Source organism: Diadema antillarum, unplaced genomic scaffold, assembly GCF_040938485.1.
Source record: "Diadema antillarum isolate AM-2024a unplaced genomic scaffold, OU_Dant_1.0 seq00000460_RagTag, whole genome shotgun sequence".
NCBI lineage: Eukaryota > Metazoa > Echinodermata > Echinoidea > Diadematoida > Diadematidae > Diadema > Diadema antillarum.
Window position 1 is genome coordinate 3,548,414 of NW_027271431.1, and position 17,378 is coordinate 3,565,791.

A 17,378-nucleotide genomic window follows, 5' to 3' on the forward strand; every position below is an offset into this window, starting at 1 on the left:
GTACACAGTGCAACACACTTTCACTTCGGTGCCGCGCGGTGCGCGCAGCAGATTCATTGTTTTGTCATCTACGCGCACACGTAGCCTAAGCCCCAAGGATACCTAAAGACAGCTAAAACGGTTTCAGATGTGGAATAAGATGGGAATTTCTAGGACCCTAGATGTGAAATATAAAGCAAATAATCAACTTTTAATTTCAGGCAATGAGACAAACTATCACGTCCTCGGCGATCTGAATGTGTACGCTATCTTTCCTCAGCTGCGCTTCGGAAAGATAGCTACATCCAGATCGCCTCGGAAGTGATAGTTTGTCCCATCACCTTCACCAACGTTGATTATTTGCTTACTATAGTGAAGTAAATCAAAAGTAAGATTGAGGAGATATACAAGTGCCAGATGTATCACTGCATGATCAATTATAATTGTAGGTGTTGCTGTTCTAATCATCATCGTCCCCACAATCTGGCGTGCTTTGAGTGCTGATTGGCTCAGAAATCCCCATAGTGTTGTGCACACTGTCCAAAGTCCCTGGCACAGAAAGGGTTAATGTAATGCTTTCCCCTGTTCTGTGGTGTACAGGTCCCTGGGTGCCAAGAGTGGCACCATCGCCGAGGAGGCGGAGAAGCTGAGGCGGATGGAGACAGCCATCTTCAAGGACTTCCGGAGAGACATCAGGAAGAAGCTCAAAGGCCAGACCATTAGGGTAGGTTTATCAGGACTTGGTACGTTGGTCACAAAATGAACTGCTCTGTAATGACATTTTGTTATCAATGATTTTAAAATTAGTTATAGAGTAAGCTACTGTATAAGCTGTTATCTTTGCATACAGATATTTTTGCGAATGAGAAGATCACATACATTTTTGTGAGATGTTGTTTTTGCGAAGTGACACCAAGGCTATCATAAGTGCACTATTACCCTAGCGCATGGCGACATTTTCACTTGTTTAATTCGCGGTTCATCTGTGATTTTCAAAATTTGCGAAAATTAAACCCTCGCAAAAATAACAGCTTATAGTATACAGTATTCTGTTAAATGCCTTGCATGTCTGACGTGACTTAAGGATGAAAGTTGGTAATTATGATTACCTGTTTCACAGAGCTCGTCATTATCTCCACAATTTTATAGCATCATTCTTTTCATCCAGAGGTCTGTCTCTGAAGTCATTGATTAATTATTCAATTTTCATGTTCTTCTCATACATACACATTGTAGCTCTGTTTTGTTTTGAAAACATTCATAGAGTAACAATGTAAAGAAGACATTGGAAATCAGTATACTCATGTTTGAACGTTGGTTTCTTTGGAATTTATTTCCAGTCCTGTGTAAAAAGCATAATTCAGAATAAAGTTTACTGAAGGTACTACTTCTGTGTTCATTGAGTTGATTACTTTCATAGACTGCTTGCTTCTATGATATTGTCAATCAAGGCATCGGGACGAGACAAGACACGCAAGAAGGCCAGCAAGGAACATGGTGCCACCATGGGTCGTACGCAGAAGGAAAGACATTCTTCATACATCAGGCAGTCCACGTGAGTTTGAAATACACTCCGTTTTTAAATTGTTTGTAGATTTAAGAATGCGATTCATTAATGTGGATAGACTGCATTGGCAAGTCTCATGGTCAATCAGAAACCAGCACAAAGCAATAATTCTTTCCTGTAATTGGCTCTTGGGAGATTTGTCACTGTTTTACAAATCAGTATCCTGTTGTGTCAGAGGAGCAGGTTGAATAAGGTAAACCGATAGCTATCACTTAGATTTCCTGTTTGTGTGTTTGTTTGTTTGTGTGTGTGTGTGTCAAAGAATTTTGAGCATTGAGTGATAACAAAATTCATTTGCACAGAGATCGTGACAACCGTGTTTGAGGCAACTATTTGCTCATGACAAGTTCCTCTAGGTATTGCGTTGGTATGCATCGAAGCGTGAAATACTGTTCTGTGATTTCCCAGATTCCCGATGACACCTTACGACAGACACGAGGCCATACGTGGCGAGTACCAGCAAGGAGTCTTCAGTGACACAGCCTCCCTCAAGACTCCAAAGGTGCCCGGCAGTCGCTCCTCCCTCTACCCCGACCCGCCGTCGCGCGTCTCATTCGCGCTCCCCCTCCACACCCCGTCGCCGACCACGCCTGAGCCCTCCCCGATGGGCTGGGCCACCGACATGCGCCCGTCGGGCGCCAGCGGCATGTCCCGGCTCGGCGGGATGGGGCTGGGGGGCGAGACTCCGCTGGACCTCAACGCCACCATCGGGGACCCCACCCGCATGAAGGAGGAGATGAGGCAGTCGCTGAAGGTCATCCGCAGGAGACTCACCCTCCACTCCACCCCCATGACACGACAGCTGGATGGCAGCGACACTGAAGAGGAGGAAGAAGAGGAGGAGGAGGAGGAGAAGAACGGTGGCCACGCCTACGGTACAGATGATGTTGATGGGAGGTAGGATTTCAAACTTGGTGCCTGGTAGTCTCCAATACAAACCGATGTCAGTGATAATCTAAACCTCAACTAGTTTGCTGAGTGTAGTGATCCACTCAGCAACGGAATGCTGATTTACATCTTCATTTACGTATCCAGCTTTTTATTGATTACTGGTAAGGAAAAAATTAATGCGAAACCAGGAATATTCATGGCAGGAAATTTTCGGATATTGGAGCCGACAGCCTTTTTCGCAGTGTGAATTTTCATGAATTGCCACTGGCACTCAATGTATATAGTGTAGACAAGAACTTTTGCATGCATTTTAATTTGGCAATTCTTGACTATCGCGAAATTTGCCAAATTAAAAAGTGCCCTTCTTGCCTTTCTAATTCTCAACTGATGGAAAAGAAAGAGAGGAATTTTATTGGTGAAATGTATGTTTGAATTTGCATCTTGACCGTCCATACAACGTACTCCAGTCCTGTCCTATGTTAAATCCTTCTCCCTCCTGCCTGTCCACCTGCAGTATGTACACCCGGTTTGCTAGGAAGGATGGTGCCGGATCCTCGGCGGTCTTGAGCCGCACCAGTGCTGCCAAGGACCAGGGGGGCACCACTGCCTCCCCCGCCCGGTCCATTCCCCCCGAACCCGAGCTGCAGCTCCACCTAGAGGTCAGCATCTTCATCGACAGCGGCAAGCTGACCCTCCACTGCCACCAGCCAGGGCCGTCCAGTGGCCAAAATGACCACCTCCTGCCTGGGTGAGTACCCGGGGTTGTATGCCACAGCTTGGAGATCTTTACAATTCTGAAGGTCTATTAGGAGGGTAGCAGCAGCTTTTGGTATCATGTGGTCTGTATGATTGTAAGTACTAAGTAACCAACCTCTCCAGACCACCTCTTGGTTCTTGGTGGTGTTGAAATGGAGCACTGGTAGACATTCTTTTGATCTCTGAGAGGAGTAGCTCAGGTAGTGAACATTTCATGGCCAAAGAAAACAGATTGTGAGTAGTGTTAACAATGATCATTTTATTTCCAGTTGTTAAAGGAGGCAGGTATCCAGGAAATACCCGTAGATGGTGTCATTATTATGTGTTACAAAAAACTGCTTGTTATGGCCTTGATATTGCAGGAAACATTATACCATGATAGGAGTCTCTCTTTTTTTTGTCCCAGTAGGAACATTTTGACAATCACTGTGATGCTATTCTTTGTGAAAACTTTCTTGATTTATGTCTTGATGCTCTCTGTGTCGATGTTCACTACACAGCGCTAAACCAGATGTGCACAGGCCGTGGAATTCCACCGAGTCGTCACCCTCGCGCAAGCCAGGGGTTCGCGCCCAGCTGTCGTCTGCTTCCTCCAACTCCACGACAGGCCTGAAGCTGAAGGGAGGAACGCTGCCCCCAGTCCTGACCTCTCCCCAGGGATTCGCCCTCTTCAATCTTCCGGCTGTTGATGTCAAGGTAGACTCAGACTTTTTCTCTGAATGTATGTTCACCATAATTTGTCATTTTGTGTGCTTCAGTGATATTGTTGTTGATGCATCGTTGATGCGCACATTTTTGCTGGTTCCTTGGATGTCCAGGTACAATACCAGTCGGAATCAAACGGAAAACTTGACCCTGCCAGCGATCCACCATCCAACGTGTCTGCCCAGTCATCGCCACGGCAACAGAATTTGTCCTCCACTGGGGAAGTGGCGGGACAGGGCGGGACAGGAGGAGGGACGGAGAAGAAAGGCGGTACTACCAGGAGGGGTACGCTCTTTTGCTGGGCAAGACTTCTTACTCCGGCAGAGGTAAGTGGGGATGGTTCTCCATAATAAAGCTGAGATTCTATCTTTTTAATTGGAATGGTGAGGTGATTGTGATTTGTGAATTGATGTGTCATTTCATTGTTGCAAGGAGTAGACATACAAGGTTTTTTTGAAAGAAGAAAAATTGGGAGAAAAAAGTGATACTTTAAATGAAATGGAAGGCTACTGACTCCAAAGTGTAGTGTACATGTATGTTACACTTTGTATCTTCAGAGTGATTTTATGACCCACTCCTTTATTTCACTAGTACAGTGCACATGCTATGTGATTGATTTTATATGCCATTACAATGTTACATGACATGTAAAAGATCTTTTTTGAGTTTGTAACAAACGCAAACAGAAGAAAACCGACCAGAAATGAATACAATTTATACAGGTTCAAGTGTGTTCGTGTGTGTCACACAAAACACACTGATATAGCTTCTGATCATCCGAACACTGAGAATTTAGGGTTTCTTGGACGAACACTGAACTAGGGCTTTCTATAGCTCAGTCGGTAGAGCACCGGGCTAGCATCTGGAAGTCTCAGGTTCAAATCCCGATGGAATCCCATTTTCTTTGCTCTAATTTTCCACTAAAAGATCTTTTGATGGAAGAGAAAAGAAAAGATAACAGATAACAAATTGTTTTTTAGATACAGCACATCGTAGGAGTACTGTATTACCTCTACCCTGAGTGATACATATTTCCTGAGGTGGTTTCCAATCTGTGATTTCCATGTTCAGGAAATTGTGGTGACCACCAGTTTGTTAGACTTCCTGGAGCAAGCCCTGGAGACGATACCAGCCAACATTGGCATGATGCTGGCCAGTCCCTCATCAGGTAACATGGTAGAGTAAGGTTTTCAAGCTCCCTTTCTTACTCTCTGAACTACACCCTGACTTACACCCAGTGGGCCTCTAAACTTGTTCAGCGAGTGTGTATAGCAAAAACTATTGTATAAGCTGTTATTTTCATGAATTTCGTGAATCACAGTTGGATTGCAAATTCAAGAACACGTGAAAATGCGCCATGCGCTAGGGTGATAGTGCATTTATGATAGTGTCAGTGTCAATTCGCGAAAACAACATCTCTTGAAAATGTCTGTGACCTCCTCATTCCCGAAAATATCTGTATACGAAAATAACAGCTTATACAGTACATGTATCACTATTGTTTCAGATGCTACATATGTAAGTCACTATGTATGTACAAGAGTTTGAAAATATTTTGCTGATGTATTTAAGATGTTTTTTTGTGAAGGAAATATAATTCCTTTTTCTTCTATAGTATTGCTTCGTACAAGCACTTCAGTCATCATGTAAATTTAATTTGAGATGCCATTTAAGCCTTTCTGTCATAGGCACTTTGGAGAGTGTGTAAAATGAGATGGCTTTTTCTGTGCCACTGGTACTCAAAGCATCCAGGGATTAATGCATAGGATGGAATGCCTTGCATATGAACGTGATCCCTTTGAGATTCTGAAATCCCTGCAGACTTTGCCCATGACTCACCATGTTACGGCAACGGGTTGAGGAAGATGTTTTGTGATACCACATCCAATGACCAATCATTTTTCATCCTCACCCCCCCCCCCCTTCCCATATTCATTCTACATCACCGTTCCCCTTGAAACATACAATAACAGAGAATCTTGACATCAACAACACCACCAATCTGGAGGCGTCGGCAAACTCCCTGGTATCATCCTCCTCCCTGGACTACACCACCTTCCCGGTGGACGTGGTGGTCTACGTCTGCATGGACCCCTCCCTGGTCCATCTCAGCTGTCTGCCCGCCTCTAAGGTGGAGTGCCTACTTCAGCTGCCCTGCGTGGAGTTTGCCTTCTCGTCCAAGGGCGGCCGCAAGCAGCTGGCCGACGCAGCCAGCCAGAGCGGTCTCGACCTTCAGGACTCCAGGGATGACAGCAGCGGTGAGTTGTTTGTCTGTTCGTTTTCATTTCACTTTGGTGTTCACAGCTGGATCATCTCTGTGTGCACTGAATAACTATTTGGCACTGCTTTCTTTTGTTGAATCTTGTTTTCTACATTGATGTTCTTTCTTGCATTGCATGGGAAATTTATCAAATGTTTCTAAGCTTGAGGTCCTGATCATAAGGCAGTAGATAATGCATGTTTTGCATAAAGTATACATTTGTAATTCCTTCTAGTGAAGATGACCCCAAGAAGAAACAAGTTCTTTGTGATGTTTTACAAGAGGATGTCATTGAGATGCAGTTCTCTTCCCTCCATAAACTGATTCATGGACATCCCTCTCATCTTATTATAGCTGCCAAGCTATCTTTCAACCGGTCCCGTAACCGGCACGCCTCCGGGGAGGAGGGGCGGGAAGAGGCCAACAAGGCGGACATGAGCCTGTCGGCCGTTCTCTCCAACTTCTCGCTGGTCATCTTCCACCCGTACGGCGGTCAGTTCCGGCGGGACAGCGGCAAGGTGGTGGAGGAACTCATCGGTGGCGGCATGGGCACCACCACCGGTGGTGGCATTGGCAAGAAGGGCCCAGCGGCATCCGGTAAGGCATGTGACGAGGGTGCAGTTGCTAGTGACGGGCAGAGCCCTGGTGTTGATCCCAATGTCTGTAAGTCTTGTGTGTCTCTTCTCTCAGCCATTCGTCCCGCACCATGTCATCTCCCTGCTTCACTGCATGCATGCTTGCATGTCCTATTCAGCCCTAATGTAACGTGCTGGCAAGTTGTGCATGCCGTCACACGCCAAACATGGTACTTGCACAGCACATACACTGGCGTGAACAGCTCTAATCCAGAGCGAGTTTTGTGCTGAAATAAGTAAGTTAATGAAAGCTGTTTGCTTTAAAAAGAAAGTAAATTAAAATGATTTGCTGTGAAAAAGAAATAAATATATACATATGCTCTGAGAAGAAAGCACTAGTAAATCAAAATATTTGCTCTGCAGTGAAAGTAAATGAAAAGACATGCTAAACACTTTTCGTTCGGACAAACATTGATCGATTGGCAAAGTGATTACATGATAGATAAAGGTAAGTCTGATTGGCACATCAAGCCATGTATTCTCCCTGTTAACCTTCTGTGCATACACTTTGTTATCGTATTCCATGCATACATTACATGTAACTCCACCCTCTTTACTGTCACACCTTTCTGTTGTATTCATGTGCATGGTGTATGATGCGTGAGTGTATTGGCTTTTTGCATAATATGTTCTGTTTTTGTCATGTCATATGTTTTTGTTATTTTGCATGTTTTCAAGGCATGTCTGACTATACAGCAGGAAATTGTGGAAGCTTAGAAAACTACTTTGCAAGTTGTCTGATGTAGAATATGTGAATTGAAGTTACTTATTATGCTGGAACCTGATATTGGAATAATATGTACATATTTATGAATGGGTGTATACACATAATGTATTTGACATCATATTACAATTTGTTTGTCTTTGGTGAAAACAACTATACTTTATAAATTCCTAATTTTTTATCCCTATGTTTGATTTTGATGAAGTTTCTTTCGTGGTTCTTGACATCTGATTTTTAGTCTGTTTGACAAAGTTAAGTAAAAAAATAATGGTGTGGAATTTAATTTCAAATATTTTAACTTCTTATTTCTGCATCCATAGCCCACATAAGACTTCATTCCCAAACAACTCAGTATGATATGCAAGCCAAAGATTTTGTTGAAAACGGATTTCATGATGTACAATACATGAGATGTCATATTCGATGGGGAGTTCCCCCCCCCCCCAAGGATTTCAATCTTGATATTTCATGGTAAACTATGTGTCAATACATTTGTAAAGAAAAGTCAGCTGTGTCAAAATGTTAAAAATACCATACAAAGCTGAAACAATATGATTGTAATTCTTTTACATTTTGTTTATAAACTGCTGCTCTTCAGAGAGATCTCTTTGCTGTGAATCATGCTCACAAATACCCTGTGATAAGCAATATTACTCACATTACAGCTAAAAGCATAGTGTTTTTGAGCAAACATACTAATCAGTAAGCTCTAAACAAAATTTATCCCAAACCTATCCAAGCTTGCTTGCCCAAGGCAGTGCATTGCCTAGCGAACAATGCCTTGTTTGATTAAAGTTTTATGTACATAACAAGTTAAAGAGGAATTCTTTTTGTTATTTGTTTTAATTGCATGAGACTTTTAGGATAGAAGAGTAAGATTTCTTGAAGCTATATGCAAGAATACTGTGTTTAAATTGAGTGGAAACCCATTATACAAGTCATGTACTTATGATGATAATGGTATAGTATAAATCTATTACTAGAAGAGGAATGGAAAGAAAGAAGAACAAAGATTGGAAACAAGGACTACCTGGTAGGTAAGCTGTGTTGAGAGTAGCTCATCATTGGTTGTCTAAGATATTCTAATTCTCTCTTCTAAATTGTTTCTCCTAATAATTTCTTTCTAATACAACAGATATTGAGATACTTATGTTAAATTCAAAAGTAGATGCAGTGGAAATCTAGAGCTCGTAGGCATTATTACAGGAGAGCTTATATTGCAATGTTATGTTCTGGTATCAAAGCATCAGGGAGATCCAAAGTTGTTATCACCGTGAAATGTTTCTCCACCTCAGCTCTAAATCAAGACGACCCCACCAAGCTGTCGTCGGGCAATCCCCGCAAGGACGCCCTCTCCCTGGAGGTCACCTTTGTGCGGGTCAATGTCTCGCGAAAGCGGCAGAAGCTGCGGCCGTCGTTCGGCCCGGACCAGACTCTCATCGCCGGGGAGGAAGGGCGGAAACCCGCTGATGTGTCATCGCTAAGGACAGACAGCAGCTCCCTGTCAAGCACAGTGACGGGTCAGAAAGCCCCCGCTACGCTCAACAAGTTTTCTAGTGAGTATGTGTGGACATCACATTCTAATGCAAAGTATAACACTTTTTCCCAGTGGAGAGGACTTGACATGCAAAAGAGAGAAAGTGAGAACAGGTGCGGATATGTATATAGATATATTTTACTGTTTGCCGTTGAATAGATTTGTAGGGTGCTGTTTGGGTTCATTGTACCTTTCATTGAGATATGTACAATGTGTAATTGTGATTCGAGATGTGTTTGTATTTTCATGATTATTTTAGTACAATGTAACGTCAATGGAAACAAAATTTCTATGTCTGGCATAGACCAGTAATAATGATTAATCAATGAATGAATGATGACATTGGATTACTCTAAACATGCCTCTATTAATTGTGAAAAGGTTGCCTATGATTTTCTTGTTTTTCTTTCTTTCCTTCATTGTCTCTCCTTGTTCAGTCATGTGTGACGTTGGAACAGCCAATTTCCGGTACGACATGCGGAGACTGACCGAGGTGCTGGCCTTCCCCAAGGCATGGTATCGCAAGGCCATCGTCCAGAGACTCTTCTTTGGTGAAGAGGAGCAGATGGAAGACATGTCCAGTCCGGAGGATGAGGCTACCTCAACCAGTAAGTTGACCCGACAGGGTGACCAAACTCAGATGACCCAGGCCTTGACACAATTAGCTGTGTAGTTGTTGTTGTTGGTTTTGGTTTTTTTTTTCAAAGGAAAGGGTATGACAGCAAAATTAGTAATTCCTCTTGTTATACATCACACACACACAAATCACATGTTCATGATGTTATGATACGTATGTTCCTTGTCGAGCATTCTGATTGATGTTATGATATAATTTTTTATTCATTTTGCTAGGGGGAGGAGTTATGCTGATGATGAAGCAGTTTTATCTTTTGCTTCATGATAAACCTTACAATGGAAGGTGTGTAAACCTGCCCAAACCTTTTGGCTCTAGGTATATTCAGAGTGGAATTGTGGCAGATAAAAAGCACAATGACCAAATGCATTGATTCTCAGTCCTTTCATGTCAAAGAAAAATATAGGGCAAGGTAATACAAAATGGCGGGTGATAATCAGCAAACTGTGGAGTCTGAGAAAAGAAAGCAAGATGTATAGAGATATATGTGTTTCTTTCTGTCATGCCAGTTCCATCCAGTGACTCATCCACCGACTCCGAGGACAGTTTCACGGATCTCCCACCCCGCCGCTACCAGCGCAAGCGCACCCCTACCAGTGGGTCAGCCGCCACCTCCAACTCCCCGTCTGGCCCTTCCAGCAGCAGCAACGGCACCCCCGCCACCCCCACTGGGCGGGAGCGCTTCCCGTTCAACCCGCCCTCACCAAGCCTCTTCAGCATCTACTCCCAGCTGCCCAGCCCTTCTTCCCCTACCCTGTCCCAGCCGGGATCGCCCATGGCAGGGGGAAGCCCCCCTCGAAGCAGTCCAGATCTCAGGAGGATGGTCACTGGTAGGTTGCAAAGTCTCCTTCAGCCATTCTTGTCCACCTTCCCCCATAACAAGAAGTAACTCAAAGAAGTATAAGATCATGAACCTTGATAGAGACAGAATAGGAGGCAAAACGAATAGCTTCTTGCTTCTGTGGTGTCATCCCCTTGTACATAGAAGTACAATCAAATCTGTCTTAGCGGCCACCTGTTTTAGTGGCCACTTTTGTCATTTCCATTGGGTGACCGCTATAGACAGGTTTGATTGTAGATACAATGTCATTACCTTGAACAGTTCATTGATTACACAAATTTAGAATCTGAATTGCAAGATAGACTCTTTTATTTTCTGTTTTACAAAGCGCAAGATAATATCTCAATGAGTCCTAGGTTTTCAAAATGGAGTAGCTGAGAACAAGGTATTTATGCATAAATGATCAATACAAATCTGGAATTGGGAATTATATACCATTTGTCCACTGCCCCTTACAATACAAGAAGTGTTATAGGTTGACATAATTCTTTAAAACTAAGTTTTCAGTCATATTTTTTACTGTTCTATGAATCAAAGCTCATTTTGTCAAAAAAGTATGAAATGATACAGAGAATACAAAACACCAGATGTCAAATAAATCAGCTAAGTAATAGATAACAAATAATAAAAAATCAAATTCATAACTATCTCCATTGCCAAAATTACGCCGTACTCCAGCACATGACCAATTAATATTGTGCAGACATTGATCTCCAAACTTCAAGATGAATCATGCATTCAAGTCAAACTGCCATTTGATTATTTGCGTCATATCTTGTCCATCAGAGAAGAGACTGTCCAAGGAGGAGACAACCAGCCAGTCGTCGGAGCCGTCCGGCTCGGAGCACAGCCACTCCCAGGCCGCCTCGGACCCCAGCAGCAGCTCGGGCTCGCTGACCACCGGTCCCTCATGGAAGACCATCCTCCTCATTGCAGTCAACTTCTCTCAGGTGGACACCCACATGAACATGAGCAACGTGATGGGCAGCACGCTGTGAGTAGCAGTGGGGTCAGGCATTTGCTGGGATGCATGCCCGCATGGTAGCCATAGAATGCCATGCAAATATGCGGCAAAGTGTTTTACTCAGATCTGTGCATACAAGGTAACCACAGAATGCCATGCACACACGTGGTAAAGTGTTTTACTCCCATATAGCTGCAAGTACTGCATATTTATTCAAATTAATGATTCTTGCATCGAGTTGTTCTGTATGACTGACAAATTTTTACATTGATGAAGGGCAATTTGTCAGTCTGTTGTAATGTAGGGAAGTGTTTTACTTTGACCTTTCCATACAAGGTACATTATATAGTTACATTTTTTTGTAGTGAATTTCATCCACAAAAGGATTAGAGAGCCTGATTTCTGTCTGTATAAAGTATTGTAGCATAGAATGTCTTGCACACATAAGGCAAAATGTTTTACTTGTAATTACGTGCGTGTAAGGTAGCCAGCAAATGTCTAGATATATCAGAGGGTGATATGGACATTATAAAGGCAGTTTACTTCAACTTATTTTCACTACATTCTCAACAAGGTTACAAGTAGTACCAAAGTAGTGTGTGTGTCAAGGTTAGTGTAAAACCAAGATGCGTAAAGGCCATGTTGTGTACTGTCCATAAGTAGAGCTTATGTGCTATCGATGTAACATGTGTAAAGTTAGGTGTCAAAGTAGAATGTGTATCGAAAAATGTGTGTAGTATCAAACTTGGTGGGTAAAGTTTGATGTCAGATAGGCTATGCAAAGCTTATGTGGTTAAGAAAAAGGGTAGCTTGTATGTAGCTTGGAGACAAATTAGGTTGTGCAGAGCTCTGCCCAAATTTACGAGGCGTTTAGCCAAAAGAAGTGGAATTATTTCTCAATTTGATTCTTTTTCGTCTGGATGCTGAAAGCATCTGTCATTATTCCCTGCTTCACACACAAGTGTAATTAATCAAAAGAGTGGAATATGATGCGTTTCCCTCACAAGATTTGATTTGATGCTCCATTCAGCCACCTACAGTAAATTGAAAACAAATGCAATCAATAATGCACACAATCATGCAGATTTTTGCGAAGCATCACAGCAAGTTTCAGTATTTGTCTTCGCCATCAGTTTCCTACTTGTACATTTCGATTTGATGTTCAGCTCCCATCCAGGCAAGTAGAATTTCACAGTACCCTGTATCTGAAAATGATCCTCAAGACAATGCTCACTCTCTCTCTCTCTCCCCTCCCCCACCCCCTTTCTCCGTTTGCTGGTCACTTATTTCACTCAGGTGGTCAACCAAGGACCTGCGTTGCCAGAGCCACCTGACCATCGACAGCACAGGACACCAGATCTTCAAGATCAGTACGGGCCTGAGGCAGTCCAGTCTGGAGGCCAAGGGAGGGGTCATTGGTGGACTTCTGGAAGTCTCTCAGCTCAGCTGCACAAGTTAGTCTTGTCCTTTCATTTCTTGTCCCATCGCCTTCACTCTTCCTGATTCCTGTAAGATTTCTGAAGTACTAGGTGAATGCAGGAATGCCTATGTACTGCAAAAGAAGGGTAAAAATCTTTGCTGTACTTCTCTTATGATACTTGGAGGACATGTCCACAGGAAAATTGAAATAGAAAAGTTAATTATGACAGGAGAAAAATTCAAGGCAAACGAGTTGGAGGAATTCAACAATTCACATATCTTTAGAGTCTTAACGGTTGGGCAACAAGTGGACTCGGCAGTACAAGCTTGCTTCAAATAGTGCACAAAGTTTACAAGAATTGAGGGCCGTGACTGCCTATGTCTGCAACTGGCAGTGCTGTTAGATGAGGATAAATCACAACCCACCAGCTCTGTTTGATTTCTTGTGCTATCAGTGTAATATGACAGAGTTATACAGTTAAAGGTCTATTTCTGATCTATCTTGCCTGAAATTGTTTTCATCCAGTCTAATGCATTTATTTGTGATTTTTTTTTATTTTAAATACGCTAAATCTACTTTCTGATCTACCTCCATCTACCTCATTTTCTGTGTCTCCATCTCACTTTTGGTATCCCTATGTTTGTCTCCACCTAACCCCCTCTCCCCTCCCCTCCCCTCCCCTCCCCTCCCCTCCCCTTCCCCCCTTCATCACCTCCAGGTGGTCAGACCAAGACCCCAGGCAGGGAGCCCCACCACGACCTGCAGCTCCAACTGGGGAGTTTGGACTCCCGCATCGACTACATGGGCTCCAGCAGCCTCCTGGCCCGCCTCACCAGCATGGACATCGCCTGCAAGGACGAGTGGAAGTTCAGGGCCAACTCGGACCCAAAGTCAGTGCATCCCACTCCTTCCATCTTCCTAAAATTGGCATATTAACCTTCTTTTTCTAATTCTAGTGGCATTTTTTTGTTTTTGTTTAAGACAGCTTCAGGTCTTTAGTGATGGTAAGTTTTGCACAGATCTTAAAGTTGATTTTGCAGGGGGAAAAAAAATCACAGAACTTCCTTTTACCCTTCGTGTACAAAACTTATAATGCAATGCCGCGTCTTATATAATTTAAAATTTTGGATGAGGTTTGTATAGTAATACATACTGTAAAAATGTTGTTTTTGCAATTGTTACCTACATGGCCATATGCCATGATTATAATAGTGGGATTTCATGCATAGCATTTGTTTCAAGCATTTTATTAGTATCATTAGCTTTGTTTGAGGTTTCTTGGGCGTGGTGAAATTTGCATAAGAAGAAAGGATATATAACCATTTCGAATTTGTCTTAGCATTCAAGTTTAGTTTGATTAGTGCTGATGTGGTAGCATTAATAGAGCTGGAGGAGAATGTATCTGAACAAATATCTTGTGATTATTTCATTATTTCATCTTGATACACAATTCATCACATCTCTTCTTCTCCCTAATAATCTATGCAGGGTAAAATACCACACGGTTGAAAGTGTGTATGCTAACACCACCATCGGCTGGGACACGCTGCAGCTGCTCATCTGCCGCTCCACCACACCCGACATGCTGCGCATCGCGGCTCGCCTGGAGGAGTTCTTCACCCAGCAGTTCACCAGCAGTCGGAGGATGCTCTCCTCCTGGGACCCCATCGCCACGGCAGCCAGCCAGATTGCCGCCGCCCGACGGGCGTCGCTCAGCACGGCGCCCATCGACGAGATCGATGGCAGGAGTGGGAAGGGTAAACATCCAATGCCTGTCTTGTAGTGTGTAGTATACTGTATACATCATATATTTAGCCAGTCTAATTTTTCATGATTCGGGACTTTGCAACAATCTGTGAGAGGTTGAATTTGCGATTTTGGAGTACAGTAATGAATCAATGTAGAAATGTACGTTTGCATGCTGCATTTTATGTCGGGATCAAAGTTGATATTTTTGCATGTTGTTACATTTTCAAATAGCACCCGTCTGACGAAGTTCATGAAAATAGAAAATCTGCAAAATATATGGTGTATACAGTAGCAGATGGTATTTTTCTATTATTTCTTTATTGAAATCAGTGTATAGATAAGTAACATGTGATGGGGTCCGTCCTGAAATATTCATAACTATTTGAAATTTGTAGCCACATATCATAACAAATAAGGTGTCATAATATGTCATGGACTGGATGTGAAACACACATGAACTTCAACTTCCAGGGAAGTCAACATAATTGTCACAAGGATTTTGACACCTTTCCATGAGCAGGTGATCTTGGTGATTTAAACTCTAGTGGCATACTTGCCTCCATTAAACCTTTCATGATAAATATGTATCTGTTATTGTAAGCTTGTCTAAAGATAAGGCACTAGAATTCCAGGAGTAAAATGGCACCCCTATGAGCAATTCTCATCAACACATCCATTGTTTCCAGGAGGCAAGGGAACAGAGGCAGACCCTTCCAGTGGGTCTAAGGAGCACCACCACTGGCAGTCGGTCTTTGACTTTCTCATCCAGACCTTCCACCGCGCCCACAAGAACCAGCCCCGCCCGGAGGGCATGCGCCTGGGGGGTCAGGTGACCCTCCTTGGCAAGCAGGCCCTCCTGGCATGCTTCCACGGGCTCAACTTCCGGTCCAACTCCTGGGCGCTCTTCACGCTCCGCGAGCCCAAGCTGGAGTTTGAGACGGAGGCCCTCCAGGTCCCCTCCTCAGAGCACTGTGAGTCATGGATCAGAGTTTTCTCTACAAACTTTCAAAGTTTTGCATGTCGCAGGGTATATAATGTATGTATATGCAGTCCTATATAATGACACTTATCGTGTTGCGTCTGTAAGATGATGATATGATATTATGGTTGGCTTTGCTATTATTCTTGCATCATTATTTTGACCTGATGTTGTGCATGTTTGTACAAGTGTATATATTTACTCAGATGAAATTTTATACCACCAATAAGTACTGTCATAGTCATATACCTTTCAAGCATGTTTCTGGGCAGAAAAAGATTTAGCTTGACGCAAAGAAAAAGACTTGACAGTGAGCCTGCTGGGTTACGCACACCTATGCTTTCTGCTTGTGTTTGCTCAGTGTGGCACTAATGATAGCAGGAGGGTCTTTGAAAAAGACTACCAAACAAATAAACAATAAAAAATATAGAGCGGATAATGTTGCGGTCTGAATTTTTGCTTCATTGTAACCAGAATTGTGTTTAATGTTATAGCCATGTTCGTTATAATGGGAGTACACTGTAGGTGACAGTATTGGAAGCAGAGTAAGTGACTGTGTAAACAGCTGTGTGTACAGCAAAAAAATGGGAATGTACAAGCAAAATCCAGGGCTGGGTTCAGAGTAACCTGAAGCCCACAGGAGGCTGCATCCCTTTTATGACAGGCAGAACGGCCTCCTGGAAAGCAGCAATTGACGGTGCTGTGACTGTAGAGAGAAGTGGGCAGTTCCAAGTCCTGGTTGTTTGAGGGTAGAAAGAGCACTGGTATGTGTCAATGACATGCAGAACTGAAGCATGATTGTTGGAATTCTAAAACATGCAGGCGGAGAAGACACTCTGGTCTTGCAGGACCTACTCTTCAGCCTGGGCCACAACCAGACACAGCGTGAGGAGGGCTGGCTGGCCACCATCCTCCGCGTCACCAAGAATGAGAGAAGCCACTTCCCCTCCACCGGCTCCATCATGGAGGCCTTCCAGTACGTCAGCTCCATCAGCACTCCTGAAGGTTGGTTTCTTCCCGTAGAGGCTTGACTCACCTCTCCTGCTTCTTACTGTGTGTAGACATTTTTCTTTCATGTGACAAATTAAAGGGATGACATAGTTTTGGTTGAGATGAGGGATTCAGTTTTTAACTTTTTGCGCAATGAAATATTAAGGAGCATATGATTCTAAGAGTATGTACAGTTTATATGATGACAATTTGCACATGTTAGAGTGTTACTATTGAGCTGACCAGTTTGGTTGGCCAAAGGTATTCAGATGCAGCCCAGAAATTGACCAAAACTGTTTGCTGACCAGCCACCGAACACTGACAGCCATTTGCCAAGTTCACAAAACCTGTTTACACTCTCTGACAACCAAAAGCTGACTGAAGATTTGAGGTTGCAGAGAGGTCAGCAACATGTTTTTACTTATGTTTAAGTAGGGCTTAATGGACAGCATGTGTTTGGTATTCATAAGTGGTACCATTTACTTTATCATTCTGACATTTAATTAGTGTGCACAAAGTACTTGTGTTTGAAGGAAGAAAAACATAGAAGCTAGAATGTGATTGGGCACAATAGGTAGTTGAAAGAGTAAATATTTATGTGCGAGATTAAGTTTTTGCCCATCCAAGGAACTCATGATCTTGAAAGTGCGATATTTCTTGAATAATCACTTCTTTATTTTGCACATTCTGCCATCATGATGAAGGTTACCACTGAAGAATATTTATGACTTCGATCCATATTTCTTG

General features: G+C 43.0%; 1 protein-coding gene across 1 annotated transcript in view; it reads left to right on the top strand.

The window, feature by feature from the left end:
• Positions 1-17,378, top strand: part of LOC139733094 (bridge-like lipid transfer protein family member 1) — a 92,718-nt gene that overhangs the window by 69,192 nt on the left and 6,148 nt on the right. The window contains exons 43-60 of the mRNA XM_071643937.1: positions 580-703; positions 1,431-1,534; positions 1,955-2,443; positions 2,952-3,185; positions 3,694-3,889; positions 4,012-4,224; positions 4,970-5,066; positions 5,872-6,156; positions 6,513-6,821; positions 8,813-9,073; positions 9,492-9,662; positions 10,198-10,518; positions 11,316-11,523; positions 12,790-12,947; positions 13,632-13,803; positions 14,402-14,670; positions 15,349-15,633; positions 16,464-16,646. Coding sequence (XP_071500038.1) covers positions 580-703; positions 1,431-1,534; positions 1,955-2,443; positions 2,952-3,185; positions 3,694-3,889; positions 4,012-4,224; positions 4,970-5,066; positions 5,872-6,156; positions 6,513-6,821; positions 8,813-9,073; positions 9,492-9,662; positions 10,198-10,518; positions 11,316-11,523; positions 12,790-12,947; positions 13,632-13,803; positions 14,402-14,670; positions 15,349-15,633; positions 16,464-16,646 — 4,079 coding nt within the window. The remainder of the gene's footprint in view (positions 1-579; positions 704-1,430; positions 1,535-1,954; positions 2,444-2,951; positions 3,186-3,693; positions 3,890-4,011; positions 4,225-4,969; positions 5,067-5,871; positions 6,157-6,512; positions 6,822-8,812; positions 9,074-9,491; positions 9,663-10,197; positions 10,519-11,315; positions 11,524-12,789; positions 12,948-13,631; positions 13,804-14,401; positions 14,671-15,348; positions 15,634-16,463; positions 16,647-17,378) is intronic.